Raw genomic sequence first — 18,629 nt, forward strand, 5'->3', positions numbered from 1 at the left:
CATACACTGAGACTCCCCCAGGGCCCCACATCATACACTGACACTCCCCCAGGGCCCCACATCGTACACTGACACTCCCCCCTCAGGGCCCCACCTCATACACTGCAGTGGAGAGAGGTCCGAGGAGGGGGCTGTGCTGCTGGGAGGTTCGTCCCCTGTTCACCGCGGGTGTTTCCCCCACAGGATTCCGCACCCCTCAGAAGCTGTGAGAAGGTGAGTGCAGGGCGGGTGTGCAGAGATGGGGAAGGCGGTGAGGGCTCTGGAGTCTGTGGCCCCATCTCGCTGCTGGCCCAGCACTGCCCTCAGCCCTCTGTCCACAGTGTCAGGGCTGGGCTGGCACCCGGACCCCAGGAGTCCTGTCCCTTCCTGGCAGGGGCTTGTGGGCCCAGGATCCTGGGAGTCGTCTCTGGGAAGCTGTGTGGCGGCAGCCTTGCGTCTTCCCCAATAGTGAGTGGGGACCAGGTGGTCGCTAGGGAGAATCCGGGCTGTGTGATGGGGTTCATGCAGGTGAGGGGCTGCCGTTGTGGGGTCCTTGGTTCCTCTTTTCTTCCCAGGGTGACCTGACTCCCCAAGTTTCCCGAAGATGTTGGAGCTGGGACTCAGTCCCGGACCTTGGCCTCTCAGCATAGCTCTTTCTGGGGTCTGACCTCACTTTATGTTGCTGACGTAAGTGTCATAGACTAGGGAAAATAAGAACAAAACAAGGTATTTGGCTCAAGGTTTTTGTCAAAGTGTTAGAGGGGCAGGAGGCCACTGTAATTTGGTACTTGGATGTCATCTTAGACCTTACACATTATCTTGACAGGTGATCATCTGTCTTTGAACTCTAAAAATAGAAATTTTAGCTAGTCACATTTATGAGTGCTTTAAAAATTATTTCTGTTCCCTGATAACCTTCCCAATCCCAAAGATACAAGTCTAGATTCCTAAATTATTTATAATTTATAATTTAATATAGGGTACTTTTTCAAGAATATTTGAATATAATTGACATATAAAATTTGTATATACTCAGATTCTGTGACCTGATATTTTGATATGTGAGGGGACTTTTAAAAGATTATGGAAAATTCACGTTCTCTTGTAATCCCATTTTTCACAAACTTCTTTGTGAGGGGACTTCAGGTTTGTGGAAAATTCACATTTTTATCGTATTTTTAACCTTTTTGTGTCTTCTTGTACATATATATTATTTAATGATAGGACAATCAAATTAACAAATCATTCAGATTATATGTTTATAGAAGAATACTTAAGAGCTTAACAAATCATGAGCATCTAATACTGTATTTATATTCAATATACTGCACTGTGTGTTAGGTCTCAAGGAGTCAATTTATCTCCTAACTGCAAATATGTGTCATTAAATTACCATCTTATTTCCTTCATCCTCAGCCCCTGGTAACCACTATTCTGTTCTGTGCTTAAGTTTGATGTTCTTAGATTCCTCATGTTAGTGAGATTGTGTGGTATTTATCTTTCTGTGCCTTACTTCAAGCATTCTGATGTCCACATTCATACATTTGGATCCACGTTGTGACAAAAGAGCATATTTTTTAGTATTGAATGTGATTCATGGTGTGTGTGTATCACGTTTTCTGTATTCATCTGCTGACTGTGTGGCTATTTTCATATCCTGTTCTTGTCTTCTGAATAATGCTCACATGAAGAAATGTATCTCTTGTTTTAAGATTTTATTTATTTATTGGAGAGGTAGAGTTACAGTGAGAGGGAGAGAGAGAGAGAGAAAGAGGGGAGAGGGAGAGGGGAGAGGGGAGAGGGAGAGGGAGGAAGCTCTTCCCTTCATTGGTTCACCCCCCCCCAAATGGCCTCTATGGCCAGAGCTGTGTGGATACAAAGCCAGGAGCCTGGTGCTTCCTCCCAGTCTCCCATGCGGGTGCAGGGGCCCAAGCACTTGGGCCATCCTCCTATGGTTTCCCAGACCATAGTAAAGAGCTGGATTGGAAGAGGAGCAGCCGGGACCAGACCGGGACCTATATGGGATGCCGACACAACAGGATTAACCCACTGCGCCATGGCGCCGACCCCCCGGTTATCTTTTAGATAGTGATTCTAGTTCCTTTGGATGTATTTCCAGTAGTGGGAAAGCTTTGTCTTTTGCTAGTTCCATTTTTAATTTTGTTTGAGACACCACCATAGTGTTTTCCATTTTACATTCCCACAAGCAATTTTATATATTTCCTTTCCTCCACATCTGGTTCAATACTTGTTATCATTTTTACTTTTATATAATAGCCATTTTTACCTCTGTGAGGTCATAACCCTTGTGGTCTTGATTAGCAATGCTGAGCAGCCTCCATGAAATAAAACCGTGGATGGGAGTATTATCTTTCCCTCTCTGTCTGTCTCTCTGTGTGTCTGTTTTTTCAAACTGATTAATTAAGAAATTTGTAGAAACTACTTGGAGTAATTGGTACCAAATCAGAGTTAGATTTTAGGAGTGAGTTCCTAGTGTTACATAGAATGGTGGGGTGACTATAGTCCACAGTAATCTTCTATATTTTACAAGCAAATAGAAGAAAGGTGTTCCAAGGCTCTGATAATGAAGTGTAATGTCAAAGTAGGGAAAATTGTTTACCCTGATTCATCAGTACACATTGTATGTATAAATTAAAATTTCACTCTGTAGTCCATATATGTGTATAATTAATGCCAAGAAATAAACTCCAAACAACATCTTACTTGGTGTATAAGGTTAAGGGATGTTAAAACATTTAAGTTAGTTTCACGTCTAATATTATGGTCTTTGGAGTAGTTTATTAAGACTAATGTAATCTGGAAATAACAGAATTGGTATTTTGTCATGCTAAGTGGAGCAATTAGGAGGCAGAGTTTACCTTAAGTTGATGAAAAATGCATCTTTTAAATTGTTTCACATAAGAAAAATGAAGTATTTCTTTAAGTGTATTTGGAATTAAATTGAATTAGGCAATATCAAATAATAAATACGGAATTAAATGTTGTTAATTTTGGTGCAAAAATTTCTTAAATGAATGCATAGTTCTTCCATGCTAAACATTGTCCATTGAATGGTAAAGACCCCTTGTGTTTAGGGTATTATATATTTTTGAACCAGATTGAGCAAAATATGTGCCACCTTGGCATATTTGTTTGTCTTCAGTTTCTTCTGTGAAGCCCAAAGTCAGGAACCGGTCTGCCTAGCCATGATGTTTTTAGTGACTATTCCTGCTTGTCATGTTTTTGGAGTTCCATAATCATAAGCACAGTCTAAAATAAATGCATTTTTATTAATCCCCAAATTATTCTTATTATTTACCATAACTCCTCATCCACCATTAACCCCAGACTGCCATTAATCTAAACTCTGTTTCCAGAGATTGGCCATTTTTTTTCTGGATATGTTACAATGTGCGGGCTTTTGCTTCTTATTCTTCTCTTCCTTAAAAAAAATTATTTTGTAACTACTTCCCAGGAATTATATCCTATAGAAAACAAGAAATAACAAGAAATATTATACATTAATATGCACATCTATGTTAAGGACATATGTAATGTATTACAGATAACATAATTAGATAATATATGTAATATAAATAGCCTACATTGATTGAAACATTTCATACATATATTACAGGTATTAACAATGTCCTTAAAGTTCTGAGGTATGATGCCATATCATAAAGTTGGAAGATAGCCTAATAGCCAATAAATAAATTAATTAATTATCATACATATACAATATAGTATGCATCCATTTTCAAAATGAGCATACATATATATTATACTTATTATTACACCATTTCAGTATATTTAAAGCCCTTGGTTTGATGACACATCTTAAAAAATTTAGTTATAATATTTGAGATATCTGTTGATGTGCAAAGAAAAGCCCCATGCTACTCTGGCTTTCTGATCAGTTTCTAAAAATGACTAATCTTGAGATTTTTGGGTTTTGCTCCCAGTGCATTAATGCTCAAATGATAGACACTCAAATTAGTTGACTATTGTTGAGGGATTGCATACAATGTTACATACTCTCTAAACATTTCTGAATGATGGATAAAACCTATTAAAACATATCAAAGGATCTTTGATCTAAGCATAGCACTGGCAAACCTTTTCATAAAGAGTCATAAAGTAAATACTTTATGGTTTATGAGCCATAATATCTCTGTTGTTGCCTAAAATATGTATAGACTGTAAGTAAACAGGTGTGGTTGTATTCCAACAAAATACAAAGATAGCAAGGAGCTGGATTTGGCCCAAAAGGACTGCTAATGCAGTGACTCTTCCTGCTCAGAACACCGTGCATGCGTGTCACTACCCATTTTAGAGACAACAATGTGTGCCACACCACGTTTCTCAAGAGGGAGCTCAAATAAAGCTTCAAAGCTTTACATATATAATAAGATTACTTTCTACATTTCCTTTTTTTAACAATTCAAAATTTAATATGATTAAGAGCTTTTATCTTTCACTAGGATAGGATTAAATGGTGTTTACCAAGCCTTTGAGATTTTTCAATCTTTGTGTGGTATTAGAAGTCTAAACAAAATGACAACTAGTACACATAATACATATTTGGGAATTGTCAAGAGGTCCTTTTATTCTCTAACTTTAGAAATGTATCCTTTAGGGCCTTTGTCTGCCTTTTAGTGCTACATATTCATTTCACAGCTTAAAAACTGTGAAGTGTTGCAAATATAATTTATAATTATTATTTAAGGATTAGAGAACACAGATAAAGGAAAATTAGATCATGTATGATTGTCACTCAGCAAAAATATCTGTGAGAATACTGCCTTTCCTCACTGTCATAAATATTGTTTCCCTTTACTCCTGAACTCATTCCAGTAACTTCCAATCCCAGGATCCCATCAAAGCTTGTTCTCTCCAAGTTAACACTTATTTCTATAAAAGTAGAGGGCATTTCTTCAATGTCATTTTATGTATCCTGTCAGTAGTATTGTTCTGAACAGAAACTCTTCTCCAAAATTTTTCCACATGGGATATTTTCCCATTTTTGTGTCATTTATTTTTTCCTCTTTTTAATAAAATATTGTGTTTATTTCTTTGTGAAGTAGATTTACAGTGAGAGGGAGAGACAGAGAAAGTCTTCCACCCACTGGTTTATTCCCCAATTGGCCACAAAGGTCAGAGCTGTGCCGATCCAAAGCCAGGAGCCAGGAGCTTCTTCCGGGTCTCCCACATGGGTGCAGGGCCCACAAGGACTTGGGCCAACTTCCATTTCTTTCCCAGACAATAGCAGAGAGCTTAATTGGAAGAGGAGCAGCTGGGACTTGAACCATCAGTCATATGGGATGCCGGCACCTCAGGCCAGGGCGTTAACACACTGCACCACAGCACCTGCCCCTCTAATAGTCTTTTATTGGAATCTTTCGGTTTCTCTATATAAAGGGTCATATCAACTGCAAAGTTGGGTAATTGTGCTTCTTTCGTTCCAATTCGTATCACTTTGATTTGCTTTTCTGACCTAATGTCTCTGGCTAAAACTTCCAGAAGCATATTGAAAATAATGGTGAAATGGTCGTCACTGGCTCCAGATTTAGTGGACTTCCTCCCAGCTTATCCCCTTCAATATGACACTGCCTGTGGTTTAGTCATATATTGCTTTGATTGTGTCATGGTAGGTTTCTGCTCTATTTTCTATTGCCTTTCTAGTGTATTCATCACAGCCTGCTTTTTTCTCATTTCCCTCTTTTTAAACATAGACTTGTTCTTCAGTACAATCTTTGATATTCTTTCTAATGATTTTTACTACCGTGTATGTACTAATGGTTTCCAAATTTGTATCTCTAGCCCAGGAACCCTCCTTCATTTCAGATTAGTGTATCACACTGCCTACTTGAGATCTCTCTTTGGATATCTATTGTGTATTTAAATCCTAACAAGTCCAAAATGTTACTAATGTTATTTCTCATACCTGCCCCTTATATAGTCTTCCTACTTAAAACCCTTAAAAGTAAAAATCTAGGTTTAAAAAATTACTTTTCCAAATTAGTTTTAAAAGTAAAATCTACTGTACATGTTAAAACCTGTCTGCTGGCCAGAAGTCCTGGATTTGAATTTGGGGTCTGCTGAGGGTGGGCTGTCTGAGTTCAGGTAAATCACTTGGCCTTCTTGTACCTAGTTACTTCCTTCACAAGATGCCTAATATGTTGCCTACTTCACAGAACTGTGAGGATTGACAATGGTTTAACACAGGAGCAATGCTTAATACAACGCTTTGTAATTGTGTATTATGCACTGAAAAATCTACTGTCATCAATACAAAAGCTTTTTCTCATAGTGACACCTTCCAAAACAGATTTTAGTGACACAGAATCTTGAAAATAGCAATGATGATCAAACCAGGTTTATTTATTTCTGCATATGATAAAAGTAACACTTTCTTTTCTCTTTTGCCTTGTTAGAAAGTTTGGCATAAAGTTATTTATTAGTAGTGTATTTTCCTTGTTTCTACATGTTGCTCTTGAAGTTGACCCCATTTGGAGAGTATTACTGTACATTAAATCACTAAGTGGAGCACTTAGGAGGTAACACTTTATCTTAAATTGATGCTAAATACATTTTTAAAATTTTTTCACATAAGAAAAATGAAGTATTTCTTTAAGTGCATATGGAATTACAATATATGGAATTCCTGGGCCTGCTGTTCCAGCTGGAGCTGAGCCGCACCAGCGAGGCCAACACCCTCTTTCGCAGCCACTCTCTGGCCTCAAACTCCATGGAGTCTTTTCTGAAGGTGGCGGGGTGCGGTATCTGCACGCCGTGCTGCGCCCCATCCTTGACAGGGTGTTTGAAGAGAAGTACGTGGAGCTGGACCCCAGCAAGGTGGAAGTTAAGGACATAAAGGTGCTCCGGGGTGCACCGTCCTGAGTCTGAGGTGCTGGAGCAGGGTGCACAGATGCTGCGTGCCCACCTGAGGGCGCTGCTGAGCGCACGCTGTCGCTCGGTTCGCGCATGCCCCGCCGTGGCCGCGCCACCTTCCCCCGCTCTCCAGGGTGTGCGCGAGCGCTTCCCCAGCACCCAGCAGGAGAACCTGCTGCTCCCTTGTTGCCCTCACCAGCTTCCTGTGTCTGCGCTTCTTCTCCGGCCATCAGTCGCCCAAGCTCTTCCCCCTGCGGGAGCGGCACACAGACGCCCGAACCGGTCGCACCCTGCTCCTGCTGGCCCAGGCCGTTCAGAACGCGGGCAGCATGGACACGCTGGCGCCCAGGGCCAAGGAGGCGTGGATGGAGCCTCTGCAGCCCACAGTGCGCCGGGCGTGGCGCCGCTGAAGGACTTCGTCACCAAGCTCGGGACATCGAGGAGGAGGAGAAGGAGGAGAAGGAGCTGCACCTGCAGCCGGCTCTGAGCTTGCAGGCGCTGCCGCTGAAGGAGGGGCCGCTCTTCCTCCACAGGACCAAGGCCGAGGGCACCCTGGCCGCCTCCTTCAAGAAGCTCCGCGTCTCCCTCTCCAGCGAGGCCCTCAGCCTCGCCCAGACGCCCGGCTCCAGGAACAGCGCCCTCGTCAAGCTGGCCCACATCCAGGCGGCCGAAAAGGGGGAGGAGAAGAGCTTCGGCAGCTCCCGGGTCATGCGGGTCATCTGGACAGAGGACGCAGGCGGCCCCAGACCGCCCGGCTGCAGTGCAAGTGTGTGTATGAGCTGAGCCAGTGGCTGGGGGCGCTGCGGAAGTGAGCGCCAACAACCCGGCCTGCTGGACTCCTGCCAGCCCGGCATCTTCCGCGGGCACAAGCGGAGCTGTGGCCACCAGAGGGACAAGTCAGGTGGGGGCTGCGACAGGACACGGGCGCGGGGGACCCTGCGGGAGTGCAGTGACCCTCTGCACCACGACCTGGAGGCCCAGCTCCTCTCCCGGCACCTGCGGGGGTGGGGCCTGCACCACGGGAGAAGTGTCGGGAGCTGTCTGCAATATCTAAAAAGAAATATGGAATTAAGTGTTGTTAATTTTGGTGCAAAAATTTCCTAAATGCATAGTTCTTTCATACTAAATATTGCCCATTGAACAGTAAGGACCCCTTGTGTTTATGGCCTTAAATATTTTTGAACCAAATGAGCAGAGTATGTGAAACCTTGTCATATTTGTTTGTCTTCAGTTTCTTCTGTGAAGCCCAAAGTCAGGAGCCTCTCTGCCCAGCCATGATGTTTCAAGTGACTATCCCATGCTTTGTCAGATTTTTGGAGTTCTATGATCATAAGCACAGTCTAATGCATTTTCATTAATCACCAAATTCTTCATACTATTTACAATAACTCCTCATCCACCAGTAGCCCCAGACAGGCATTAATCTAAACTCTGTCTCCAGAGATTGGCCGTTCTTTTGGATATGCTACAGTGTGTGGGGTTTTGCTTCTGATTTCCTCTCTTTCTTAAAATATTTTGTCTTTCATTATTTTTGTGGTCTTTTATTTCTTAATTGATGTGTATTGCCAAATAGTATGCATTTATAAAAGCCATACTGCCACTGTTTTTCTTACACAGTAGTATTTGGGTTGCTTTCATATTTGGCTTTCATGAATACTGCTCCAGTGAGCCTTTATGGACATGTGGATTTTGTATCTTTTAGTGGCATACCTGGGAGATAAACTACTTTGGCAATACACAGTCCCATGTAGGACATGCTGAGAAACTGCCGCATTACTGTCCATAGTGGCTCCCCTGGAAGTTTATGAAGGCTCCATGCTCTCCATGTCCCTGGCAACATTTATCTATGGCTGAATCAGTCATTTTACTGTATAGGAATTGATATATTTCCCAAGATTTGGCCGGCGCCGCGGCTAACTAGGCTAATCCTCCGCCTAGTGGCGCCGGCACACCGGGTTCTAGTCCCGGTTGGGGCGCCGGATTCTGTCCCGGTTGCCCCTCTTCCAGGCCAGCTCTCTGCTGTGGCTAGGGAGTGCAGTGGAGGATGGCCCAAGTACTTGGGCCCTGCACCCCATGGGAGACCAGGAGAAGCACCTGGCTCCTGCCATCGGATCAGCGCGGTGCGCCGGCCGCAGCGCGCCGGCCGCGGCGGCCATTGGAGGGTGAACCAATGGCAAAGGAAGACCTTTCTCTCTGTCTCTCTCTCTCCTCTCACTGTCCACTCTGCCTGTCAAAAAAAAAAAAAGATTTATTTCTTTGAAAGGCAGAGTTACAGGGAGGTAAAGGCAGAGAGAGAGAGGTCTTCCATCCATTGGTTCACCCCCCCCCCAAAGTGGGTGCAACAGCTGGAGCTGCACCAATTGGAAGCCAGGAGTCAGGAGCTTCCTCCAGGTGTCCATGTGGGTTCAGGGGCCCAAAGACTTAGGCCATCTCTACTGCTTTCCCAGGCCATAGCAGAGAGCTGGATTGGAAGTTGAGCAGTCAGGACTCAAACTGGTGTCCAACTGGGATGCCGGCACTGCAGGTGGTGGCTTTACTTAATCTGCCACAGTGCCGGCTCCAGCAGTCTACATTTTAAATAAGCATGTGGGATAATTTTAGAGGGCCATGGAGCCTACTTCTCCAACAAAAGGAACTGATGTATTCTAATTTCTGGATCTGAGAGTGCCACCTTCTAGAATGTGTTCAAATATAAACATCAAGTAGCAATATTCACAGACACTGTCCATGGTCTTGCGAGGCAGTGGGTTGACTTGGGCTCCCCTCAGTCTCAGTGTTTGTAGGGAGCACAGTTTGTGTGGAAGCAGGATTTTTAGACTTGCAGTTCTGAGGACAAGAGCGGCGGAGGCCACATCATTACTGCTTCCTTGCCCTTAGCTCTCAAAGGAGTGCAGACGAAGGTGAAGTGGCAGCTCTGCGCCTCACAGCCGGGTCCCAGGTGAGTGTGAGCGCTAATGGTTGCGGAAATCCCACCTTACTTCTCAAAGTACAGGTGCATTCCTTTGTGACACTAGAGCCACTCTAGAGAGAGCTCAGTTCTAGATTACAAAGGGCTCAGTAGAAAATGTCTCCTACTTACCCATGGTACCTCTCTTTTCCATCCATATTCATTGTTGTCTGCAACTTTTAAGTTATCACCCTTCCCCACAAAGGGCCAGAATAGCTAATATTAAGAATTGTTGGGGCTAACATTATGACACAGTGGATTAAGCTTCCACTTCTGACATGAGCATCACGTATCCGAGTGCTAGTTTGAGTCCTGGCTGCTCCACTTCTGGTCCAGCTTCCTGCTGATGGTGCTTGGGCCACTGCCACCGACATGGGAGACCTGGATAGAATTCCTGGCTCAGCATTGGCTGTTGTAGACATTTCAGGAGTTAACCAGTGAATGGAGGATCGATCTCTCTCGCTCTCACTCTCTCTCCCCTCCACTCCCTCGTCCTCTCTCTCATTCTCCCTATTGCTCTGCCTTTTAAATAAATATATATTTTTTTAAATTGCTGAATTTAGGTGGTAGTCATACCATATGGGTGATCATTGTGTTTATCTTTCAAGTTTATATGTTCTGAAAAGTTTTATTTGAAGGAGCTGGGGAGGAGAAAGGGAGCTGTCCCTGTTGTGTGTGGAGTGCCACAACCCAAAGATTCCTCCGCCTTTCTCTCGGCCACTATGATTCAGGGCATACACAGTAATTATTAGACATTGGCAGTGTGTATACAAGTGACTTTGCAGTCCTTTATATACTTGCTGTCTTCCATTGGCTTCTCAGCCACCTTACATTAGTCTTGAAGACTTTATTAGTCGGTTGGAGCTGATGGAAAAAAACTGGCTTAAGCAAAGAGAGGTATTTATTGACTAAAATGTTATTGAAAAATTGAGGTCTGGCCAGATGTGGGGCCCAAGAAATAACATTAAAACCTGTTCTCTTCATTTCCCAAAGCTTTATTTCCCAAAGCTTTCTTTTTCTCCGTGGGTTTTGCTCTCAAGCACACTTTTCCTCGAGCACTGGCTACAAACAGGTTTAGGCTGACTTACATCTTCCCATGTTGAGGGCCAGAGAGAGGAGGCAGCTTCTTTCCTAGATACTCCCTGCCTCATCAAATTGTACATGCCAGAACTCTGTGGACAGTTTTTACATTTCCTCCTCTCCTTTATGCATGAACACATTTACTTAATTACATTTTACTGTAATTAGCGAATACTCATGCACTGTTAACACCCACATGCCTGTTGTTTGCCTGAACGGTTATGATAAATCTCCCAATTCTGCCTTTGCCCCATGCACTCCATTCTCTACATCGTACTGAGAGTGATGTTTTCAAAATCAAGTCAAATCAAGTTATCCCTTTGCTCCAAACACTTCAGGGATTCTCACACCCTTTGGCTTAATGACCAGAATCCTTGAGGTTGACAAAATCTTGTAAAACTCTGCTTTTACTCACTTCGACATTTTTATCTCACCTGTTTTCCCTCCTTCTCCAGGCTGTGTCTTAGCAGCTCTTGAATGTTTTCGCATCCAAAGACCTAGTGTAACTAAAAATTATTGAAGACTGTAAAGAGCTTTTGTCCATACAGGTGATATCTACCAAAATTTACCACATTAGAAATTATAACTGAGGGGCCAGCTTTGTGGCACAGTAGGTTAAGCATCCACGTGCGGTGACTGCATCTCATATGGCCACTGGTTCTAGTCCTGGCTGCTCTACTTCTGATCCAGCTCTCTGCTATGGCCTGGGATGGCAGTGGAGGATGGCGCAACTGCTTGGGCCCCTGCACCCACGTGCGTGATCAGGATGTAACTTCTGGCTCCTGATTTCAGCCTGGCCCAGCTCCAGCCATTGCAGCCATTTGGGGAGTGAACCAGTGAATGGAAGATAACTTGCTCTCTCTGTCTCTCCCTCTCTCTGTCTGTAGTTATGCCTCTCAAGTAAATAAATAAATCAAAAAAGGAGGAATTATTTAAAAAAATTAAGACTGAGCAAAAATGAGCTATTAATTTTAAAATAATTATAAACCCATTACCCTCTGCTGCATTACAATTTTTATAAAGAAGACTTCATAAACAAAAATATGTTACCTAAGAGTGGTGGATTTTTATAGTTTTCTTGATTTTTTTAAAAAGATTTATTTTATTGGAGGGCAGAGTTACAGAGAAAGAGAGAGATCTTACATCTGTTAGTTTACTTCCCAAATGTCCATAATGACCGGGGCTGGCCCTGTCCAAAGCCAGGAGCCTGGAGCTTCTTCCAGGTCTCCCATGTGAGTACAGAGGCCCAAGGACTTGGGCCATCCTCTGCTACTTTCACAGGTTCATTAGCAGGGAGCTGGATCAGAAGTGGAGCAGCCGGGACTCAAATCAATACCTATACAGGATTTCTTTTTTTTTTTTTTCACATTTCTGCAAATCTCTCCAAAATATGGCTTCATCAAAGATAATTATTCTGATAGTTGCTTCTGAATGCAGTTTTTTTGTGATATGTTGTTTTTTTATGTTTGTTTTTTAAAGATTTATTTATTTGAAGGAGGAGAAGGGGAGGGAGATCTTCCATCTGTTGCTTTAACTGCACAGATGGTCACAATGGCTGTAGCTAGTCCAGGCTGAAACCAGAAGCCGGGAGTTCTATCTAGGTTTCCCACTTGGGTGTCAGGGGCCCAAGTACTTGAGCTACCCTCCACTGCTATCCCAAGCACATTAGCTGGGAGCTGGATTGGAAGCTGAGCAACTGGGATCCTAACCAGCACTCAGATATGATAAGCTGGCATCACAGGCCGCATCCTAACCCATTGTGTCACAGTGCCAGCACCTGTGATATGCTGTTCTAGTTTAAGTGTATGAAGAAAATCCATTATTACCTAGATAGATAGTTGGAAAAGGGAGAAGTGTTTTACATTTACAATCCTTGTCAGATAAAATTAGGACTTTTGGGCCGGCGCCGTGGCTCACTAGGCTAATCCTCCGCCTTGCTGCGCCGGCACACTGGCTTCTAGTCCCAGTTGGGGCGCCGGATTCTGTCCAGGTTGCCCCTCTTCCAGGCCAGCTGTCTGCTGTGGCCAGGGAGTGCAGTGGAGGATGGTCTGAGTACTTGGGCCCTGCACCCCTGGGAGACTAGGATAAGTACCTGGATCCTGCCATCGGATCAGCATGGTGCACCAGCCATAGCATGCCGGCTGCGGCGGCCATTGGAGGGTGAACCAATGGCAAAGGAAGACCTTACTGTCTCTCTCTCTCACTGTCCACTCTGCCTGTCAAAAAAGAAAAAAAAAAAGAAAATTATGACTTTTCTGCTCTAAGACTCTCTAATAAAGCAGGAGGTAATTGATTAAAGATTAGATACAAGGACAGCCATTTGGCCTAGTGGTGAAGACACCTGCATCCTGTATCAGAGAGCCTGGATTCAGATCCTAGCTGTGCTCCTAATCCCAGCTTCCTGCTAGAGGGGTGGCAGCAGGTGATGGCTCAAATGATGAGGGGCTTAGTAGAAAAGCATTGTTAGGAAGATTAAACTGGCAGTGGGTTTTATATTTGGATGTGGCAAGATTGGAAAACTGAGAACTTAGAAGTCATAACTATATACTGAGATAATTGCCTGGATATTTGTTGTAGCAATGTGTGTTGTATAAAAAGTTACTTCTCCCATCTGACCTGATGTACTCATTGTCTGCTCATAAGTGGATATATTGCTTCATACATAACCCGCATTTACCTATATTTCTGGATGTCTTTTCCCTCTTGGGACTCTACTGGATGGAGTATACTCATTTTCTCTGCATATACTGAGTATTTGTTTCCCTCCATTTGCTTCTCTTTACAAATCATCTGATGAGTCAGATCCACTTACTCCATGAAGGCATGCCTTTCACCTTCATTAACTTTTACCTATTACAGAATTGCCTTTCTGTTGAGCACATAAAATGAAGGGGATTTGCATTTCCAATGTTTTTCAGACATGGAGACAAGACCCAAGAGCAAGGATTCAACTTCAGTGCAAGATTTTTCCAAAGAAGATTCCTGCCAGGTTGCAATAATAGAGAGACTGACAAAGAATAATGGCTTGGAAACAGCTCTTGAATGTGACAGTTGGTTAGAGAATATGCAAGGAAGTCAGGAGAGACACTTGAGAGAAACGTTCACCCACATGAATTCATTACCTGAAGAAACAGATCATGAACATGACGTTTACTGGGAGAACTACAGTCAGAAGTCTGTTCTTGCCACTCAAGACAGAGTTCCCAGAGGATCCTTTTCCTTTCATACACTTGATAAAAGATTGAAACAGAAGTTGAGCTTAATGAAAAAGCAGAGAACTTTTAAAGAGAAAAAGCCTCATCAGTGCAATGATTGTGGTGGACCCTTCACTTACCATTCAGTACTTATTCGACACCAGAGAGTCCACACTGGAGAGAAACCTTACACCTGCAGTGAATGTGGGGAATCTTTTAGCCACAGAGCTAATTTAACAAAGCATCAGAGAACTCATACTAGAATTCTCTTTGAGTGCAACGAATGCAAGAAAACCTTCACAGAAAGCTTGTCCCTTCCAGTTCATCAGAGAATTCACATTGGAGAAAGACCTTATGAGTACAGCGAATGTGGGAAGGGTTTTAACCGAAGTACACATCTTGTGCAACCTCAGTTGATTCATACTGGAGTTAAGCCCTATGAGTGTAATGAATGTGATAAAGTGTTCCTTCATTTATCAGCACTCATTAAACATCAAAGAACTCATACTGGAGAGAAACCCTATAAATGTCAAGAATGTGGGAAAGCCTTTAGCCACTGTTCATCCCTTACTAAGCACCAGAGGGTTCATACCAGGGAAAAGCCATATGAATGTAGCAAATGTGGAAAAACTTTTAGTCAAAGCACACATCTTGTTCAGCATCAGAGAACTCATACTGGAGAGAAACCCTATGAGTGTAGTGAATGTGGCAAAACCTTTAGTAGGAGCTCAAATTTTGCTGAACATCAAAGAATTCGTATTGGAAAGAAACCCTGTGAATGTAGAGAGTGCGGAAAAGCCTTCATTCATTCATCAGCTCCTATTCAACACCAGAGAACTCACACTGGAGAGAAGCCCTTTAGAGGTAATGAATGTGGGAAAAGCTTTAAGTGTAGTTCATCCCTCAGCAGACATCAAAGAATTCACAATGAAGAACAACCCTGGAACATCCCTGAATGTGAAATAATGTAAGTTGGGTTTATAACTGTGTTAAGTACCTGAGTGTTTAGATGTAAACCATTGTATGCACTTGAGGACTAATTTTATATAAACATCTAATTTCACTCACATAATACATAGTTTTGAGCCACAGACAGGATGGTCCTTATGTCCATTGATTTGCTTATTAAAACTTCTGACCAGAAATCTCAAAATTTTAATCTTCAACCTCTCAAATACCCATCCAAGGAAATTCATGCAATCCCAGAGAAGGTAGCATTATAAATTATGAAATTGTTTTCCCTTCTCCTGGTCATATTGGAGCCCTATTGTAGTTTCTCACTTTGGAAAGGAAATTCTTACTTGATAGGTTAGGTTGATAGCTTATAGTAGATCCTTATCATGAAGAGTTCACCAAGTTATTATTCTTTGAATCCAAAATAGAGATCCAGATATGCAGGTGGTATCATTTCTCCAGAAAATGTAATTTCTATTATCCAAAAAAGCTAAATAAGCTAAGAGTTGAAAGTTTTTTGGATTTCCTTCCTATCTCCCAAAAGTTGCTATCTACTTTTATGAATATAAACAAAGTATTTACAGCAGGTTCTGAGCTATGGTCATATGAGTTATATTGATTATAGATTGAGGCACTGTTATCCCTGTCTATAGAAATGTACCTTCATTTTCTACTTTTTCCTGGAGTTAGCCTGAAAGACAGAGTTGGTCAGAATCTTAAGTGTTGATCAAGCCCCTCTTTGTTTATCCTTGGCATTGAATAATCCTTGGTTTTCTAATGTCCACAAATATCCAGGAAACATTGTTTCTCCACGTTATTTAGCATTGTGTACATTGTGCTGTGTCACTTTGAGAAAAGACCCCATGGCTATTGAGGGTTTGGAAAGCTGGTGGATTGGATCAATGTGTTATTATACTTAAGGTTCCAGTCAAGAAGAACTGAAGCAACTGTGAGACAGCAGCTCCTGCATTCCTGTCAGGTATGGAAAATAGTCACAGGACAGTCCTGAGCAACTCACTGAGATAAGCAGCTGAAAAGCAGTTTTTCTGTCCTTAATTTTTACCCTGTTGTTGTTATTGTTGTTCTCCATGTGTTGGTTGGTCTTTATCTCAGAGTTCTAAAGATGGACAAGGCATGAAATCACAGTGATATGTTAGCATAAGTTACAAGGGTGACCAAGACCAGTGGTGGGATTGGAAACACAAAAGCAAAAGGTCAAATAACTAGTAAAACACTATGTAAATGCCATTTTTATTATATATATGTTCTGTATAAAGAAAATTATGTAAAATGATAGAAAAATACAGATTTCTACTTTCTTCTCTCCTAACTCCTATCCTTCATGATCAATTATCAATCAGCCTGTACGCTTGTCCCTTCCACATTATCCCAGTTACCTAGTTCCCTCTCAGTGGAACTTAATTTTATGATGGAAGAAAAGTAGGGAGATAGTTTAAAGAAGTAGGGATAGTGAAGAGCACTATCATTAGGGATGCATGGAATATAAATCTAGCAATGATGGCAATGAGAACAAAAGGGCTCTTGACAAAGAGATTGTAGAATGAACAAAAAACATTGAAGGAGATTGAGTTGGGAGGGAAGACTTGGGTCTGAAGGGTTTGGGTAGGATAATGGCTGACTCATCACAATATAGGAAAAGGAATTCTTTCACCTCCTTAATATTCAATATTAATAGTTTTGAGCAGATAGCTGTAGCCCAGACCCATAGATCAACCTGGGCCTACAGTCAATTTCTCTAAATAAAATTTTATTGAAACTCAGCCACACATTCCTTTACATGTTGTCTTTGGTTGCCTTTCCTTGCAGTGGCAAAATCGAGTAGCTGCAACAGAAATTGTATCTTCTGACTACTTTAACAAAATAAAACTGGGTAGCTTATAAGCAGCCGAGATATAGTTCTCATAGTTCTGGAAGTTAAGAGGTCCCAAGATCAAGGCATTCGCAGATTTGGGGTCTGATGAAGGCCTACTTCCTGGTAGGGAGGCACCCTTGCACTGTGTCCTCACTAGGTAGAATGGGGCCCATCTTATAAGGACACTAATCTCATTCACAAGGGCCCCACCTACAAAGACCATCACATAGGTATTGACTGGGTTTCAGGGTATGGATTTTGGACATTCAGTCAACAGCCGATTGTATGTCCCTAAAATATTTACTATCTGGCTCTACAGAAAATGCTGCTCCTATGCTAGAGCATCTGTCAAGAAGTGAGGTAGAGACAGATAAAATAGAGAAATTGGAGAAGTTGTAGTGACGGTGAAGTAATCCTTCACTAGGGACGAAAGCCATTGAAGTTATCTCCATGTACCAGACTGGTAAGCAGAGCAATGCAGATGAACACTGAGTTGTTACTACTCCATAACAGTAGCCCTGTCCCTCTAGTTTATTGTTAAGATTACACAACCGTGTGAGTTTGTGTGAAAGGAAAATAAAAGAGATGGGAAATGCATCAAAATGTTCCTAACTTAGGATGTTACCATGTGTTGTGGAGAGAATTGAAGCTGTGAAAATGTTTTAAATATACCATATGGTTCAGTGAAAAGAAATTCATTTGGGGGCCACATTTAAACTAACAAAAATATGCACGCCCAACATGGGTGTTTGAAAGTTGAGCTTAAAATCTACCAACCCCAGTTAGCAATTGTGTGACCTTAGGAGGCAACTTATCCTGAGTCTCAGTTTCTTTATTCGTAAAATGGAAATAAATCATCCCTTTCTCATAAGGTTGTCATGAGATTAAATAGGACGGTGCATCTAAAGGATCTGGCACAGTAGCATGAGGAGCCCCCCTTCCACTTATGTGAGCAGTGCTCCCAATTCCCCCTTCATTGTCTACATTTATTCCTGAATGAAGCAGTTAAGCATCAGAGTGTGTGTGTGTGTGTGTGTGTACATATGTCTACAATTGTATAAAAGAGTGTCTCAGAAAGTCAGTGGAATTAAAAGCACATGTATTTTGGTGCAAAAGTTTTTTCAAAACCCATGCATAATAATTTTCATAATTCAGATTTCCCAAAAGCTTTTTGAAACCTGTGTGTGTGTGTGTGTGTGTGTGTGTGTGTGTGTGTGTCAAATGATGTGGCTAAGAATCAGCCTGTGGAAGTTGAGAATCATTGTATTCTCCACACCTTTTTTTTTACCTGTTGAGGACCATGACCGTCCTGCTCCCTGGCCTGTCACAGAGTTGAAGCTTTACTTCTTCCTGCTCTTGCTTCTTTTCTGTTGCTGTTCCCTGCACAGCCTCCTTGAGATCTCCTGGAGCATGCTTTTTTCCTTGTGGGTCTGACTTAAACAGGAGCTATTTGCTGACTCCAGAAACAAGTTTGCAATATAACGTGAAGGGACTCAACTCCACTGGTAAAACTCCACTGGGAAATACGGCTCTTTGTGTTTCAGTATTTGTCCTCGTTATGCCTGATGTTCAACTTGACTGCATGTTTGTACTCCAGCGTAAATGTTGAAAGCTTTAATGTTGTGCGTTTCAAATGTTTTTGGTTACCTATAAACAATTTGTTCTTACTGTCCCATTGTCAATAAAGATGTTGTCTGTATACATACAT

General features: G+C 42.3%; 1 protein-coding gene and 1 pseudogene across 1 annotated transcript; both read left to right on the plus strand.

The window, feature by feature from the left end:
- Window positions 1–6,715: 6,715 nt before the first annotated feature.
- Window positions 6,716–9,048, plus strand: LOC138847894 (ras GTPase-activating protein 4 pseudogene; annotated as a pseudogene).
- Window positions 9,049–13,820: 4,772 nt separating this feature from the next.
- Window positions 13,821–16,326, plus strand: LOC138847895 (zinc finger protein 286A). Its single transcript, XM_070067666.2, has one exon. It carries the CDS (start codon window positions 13,821–13,823, stop codon window positions 15,063–15,065), a length of 1,245 nt encoding a protein of 414 aa, XP_069923767.2. The 3' UTR covers window positions 15,066–16,326.
- The last annotated feature ends 2,303 nt before the right edge of the window (window positions 16,327–18,629 follow it).

The sequence above is a fragment of the Oryctolagus cuniculus genome, chromosome 17 (genome assembly GCF_051225735.1).
Source record: "Oryctolagus cuniculus isolate XC-2025 breed Fujian yellow rabbit chromosome 17, ASM5122573v1, whole genome shotgun sequence".
In the NCBI taxonomy this organism is placed as follows: domain Eukaryota; kingdom Metazoa; phylum Chordata; class Mammalia; order Lagomorpha; family Leporidae; genus Oryctolagus; species Oryctolagus cuniculus.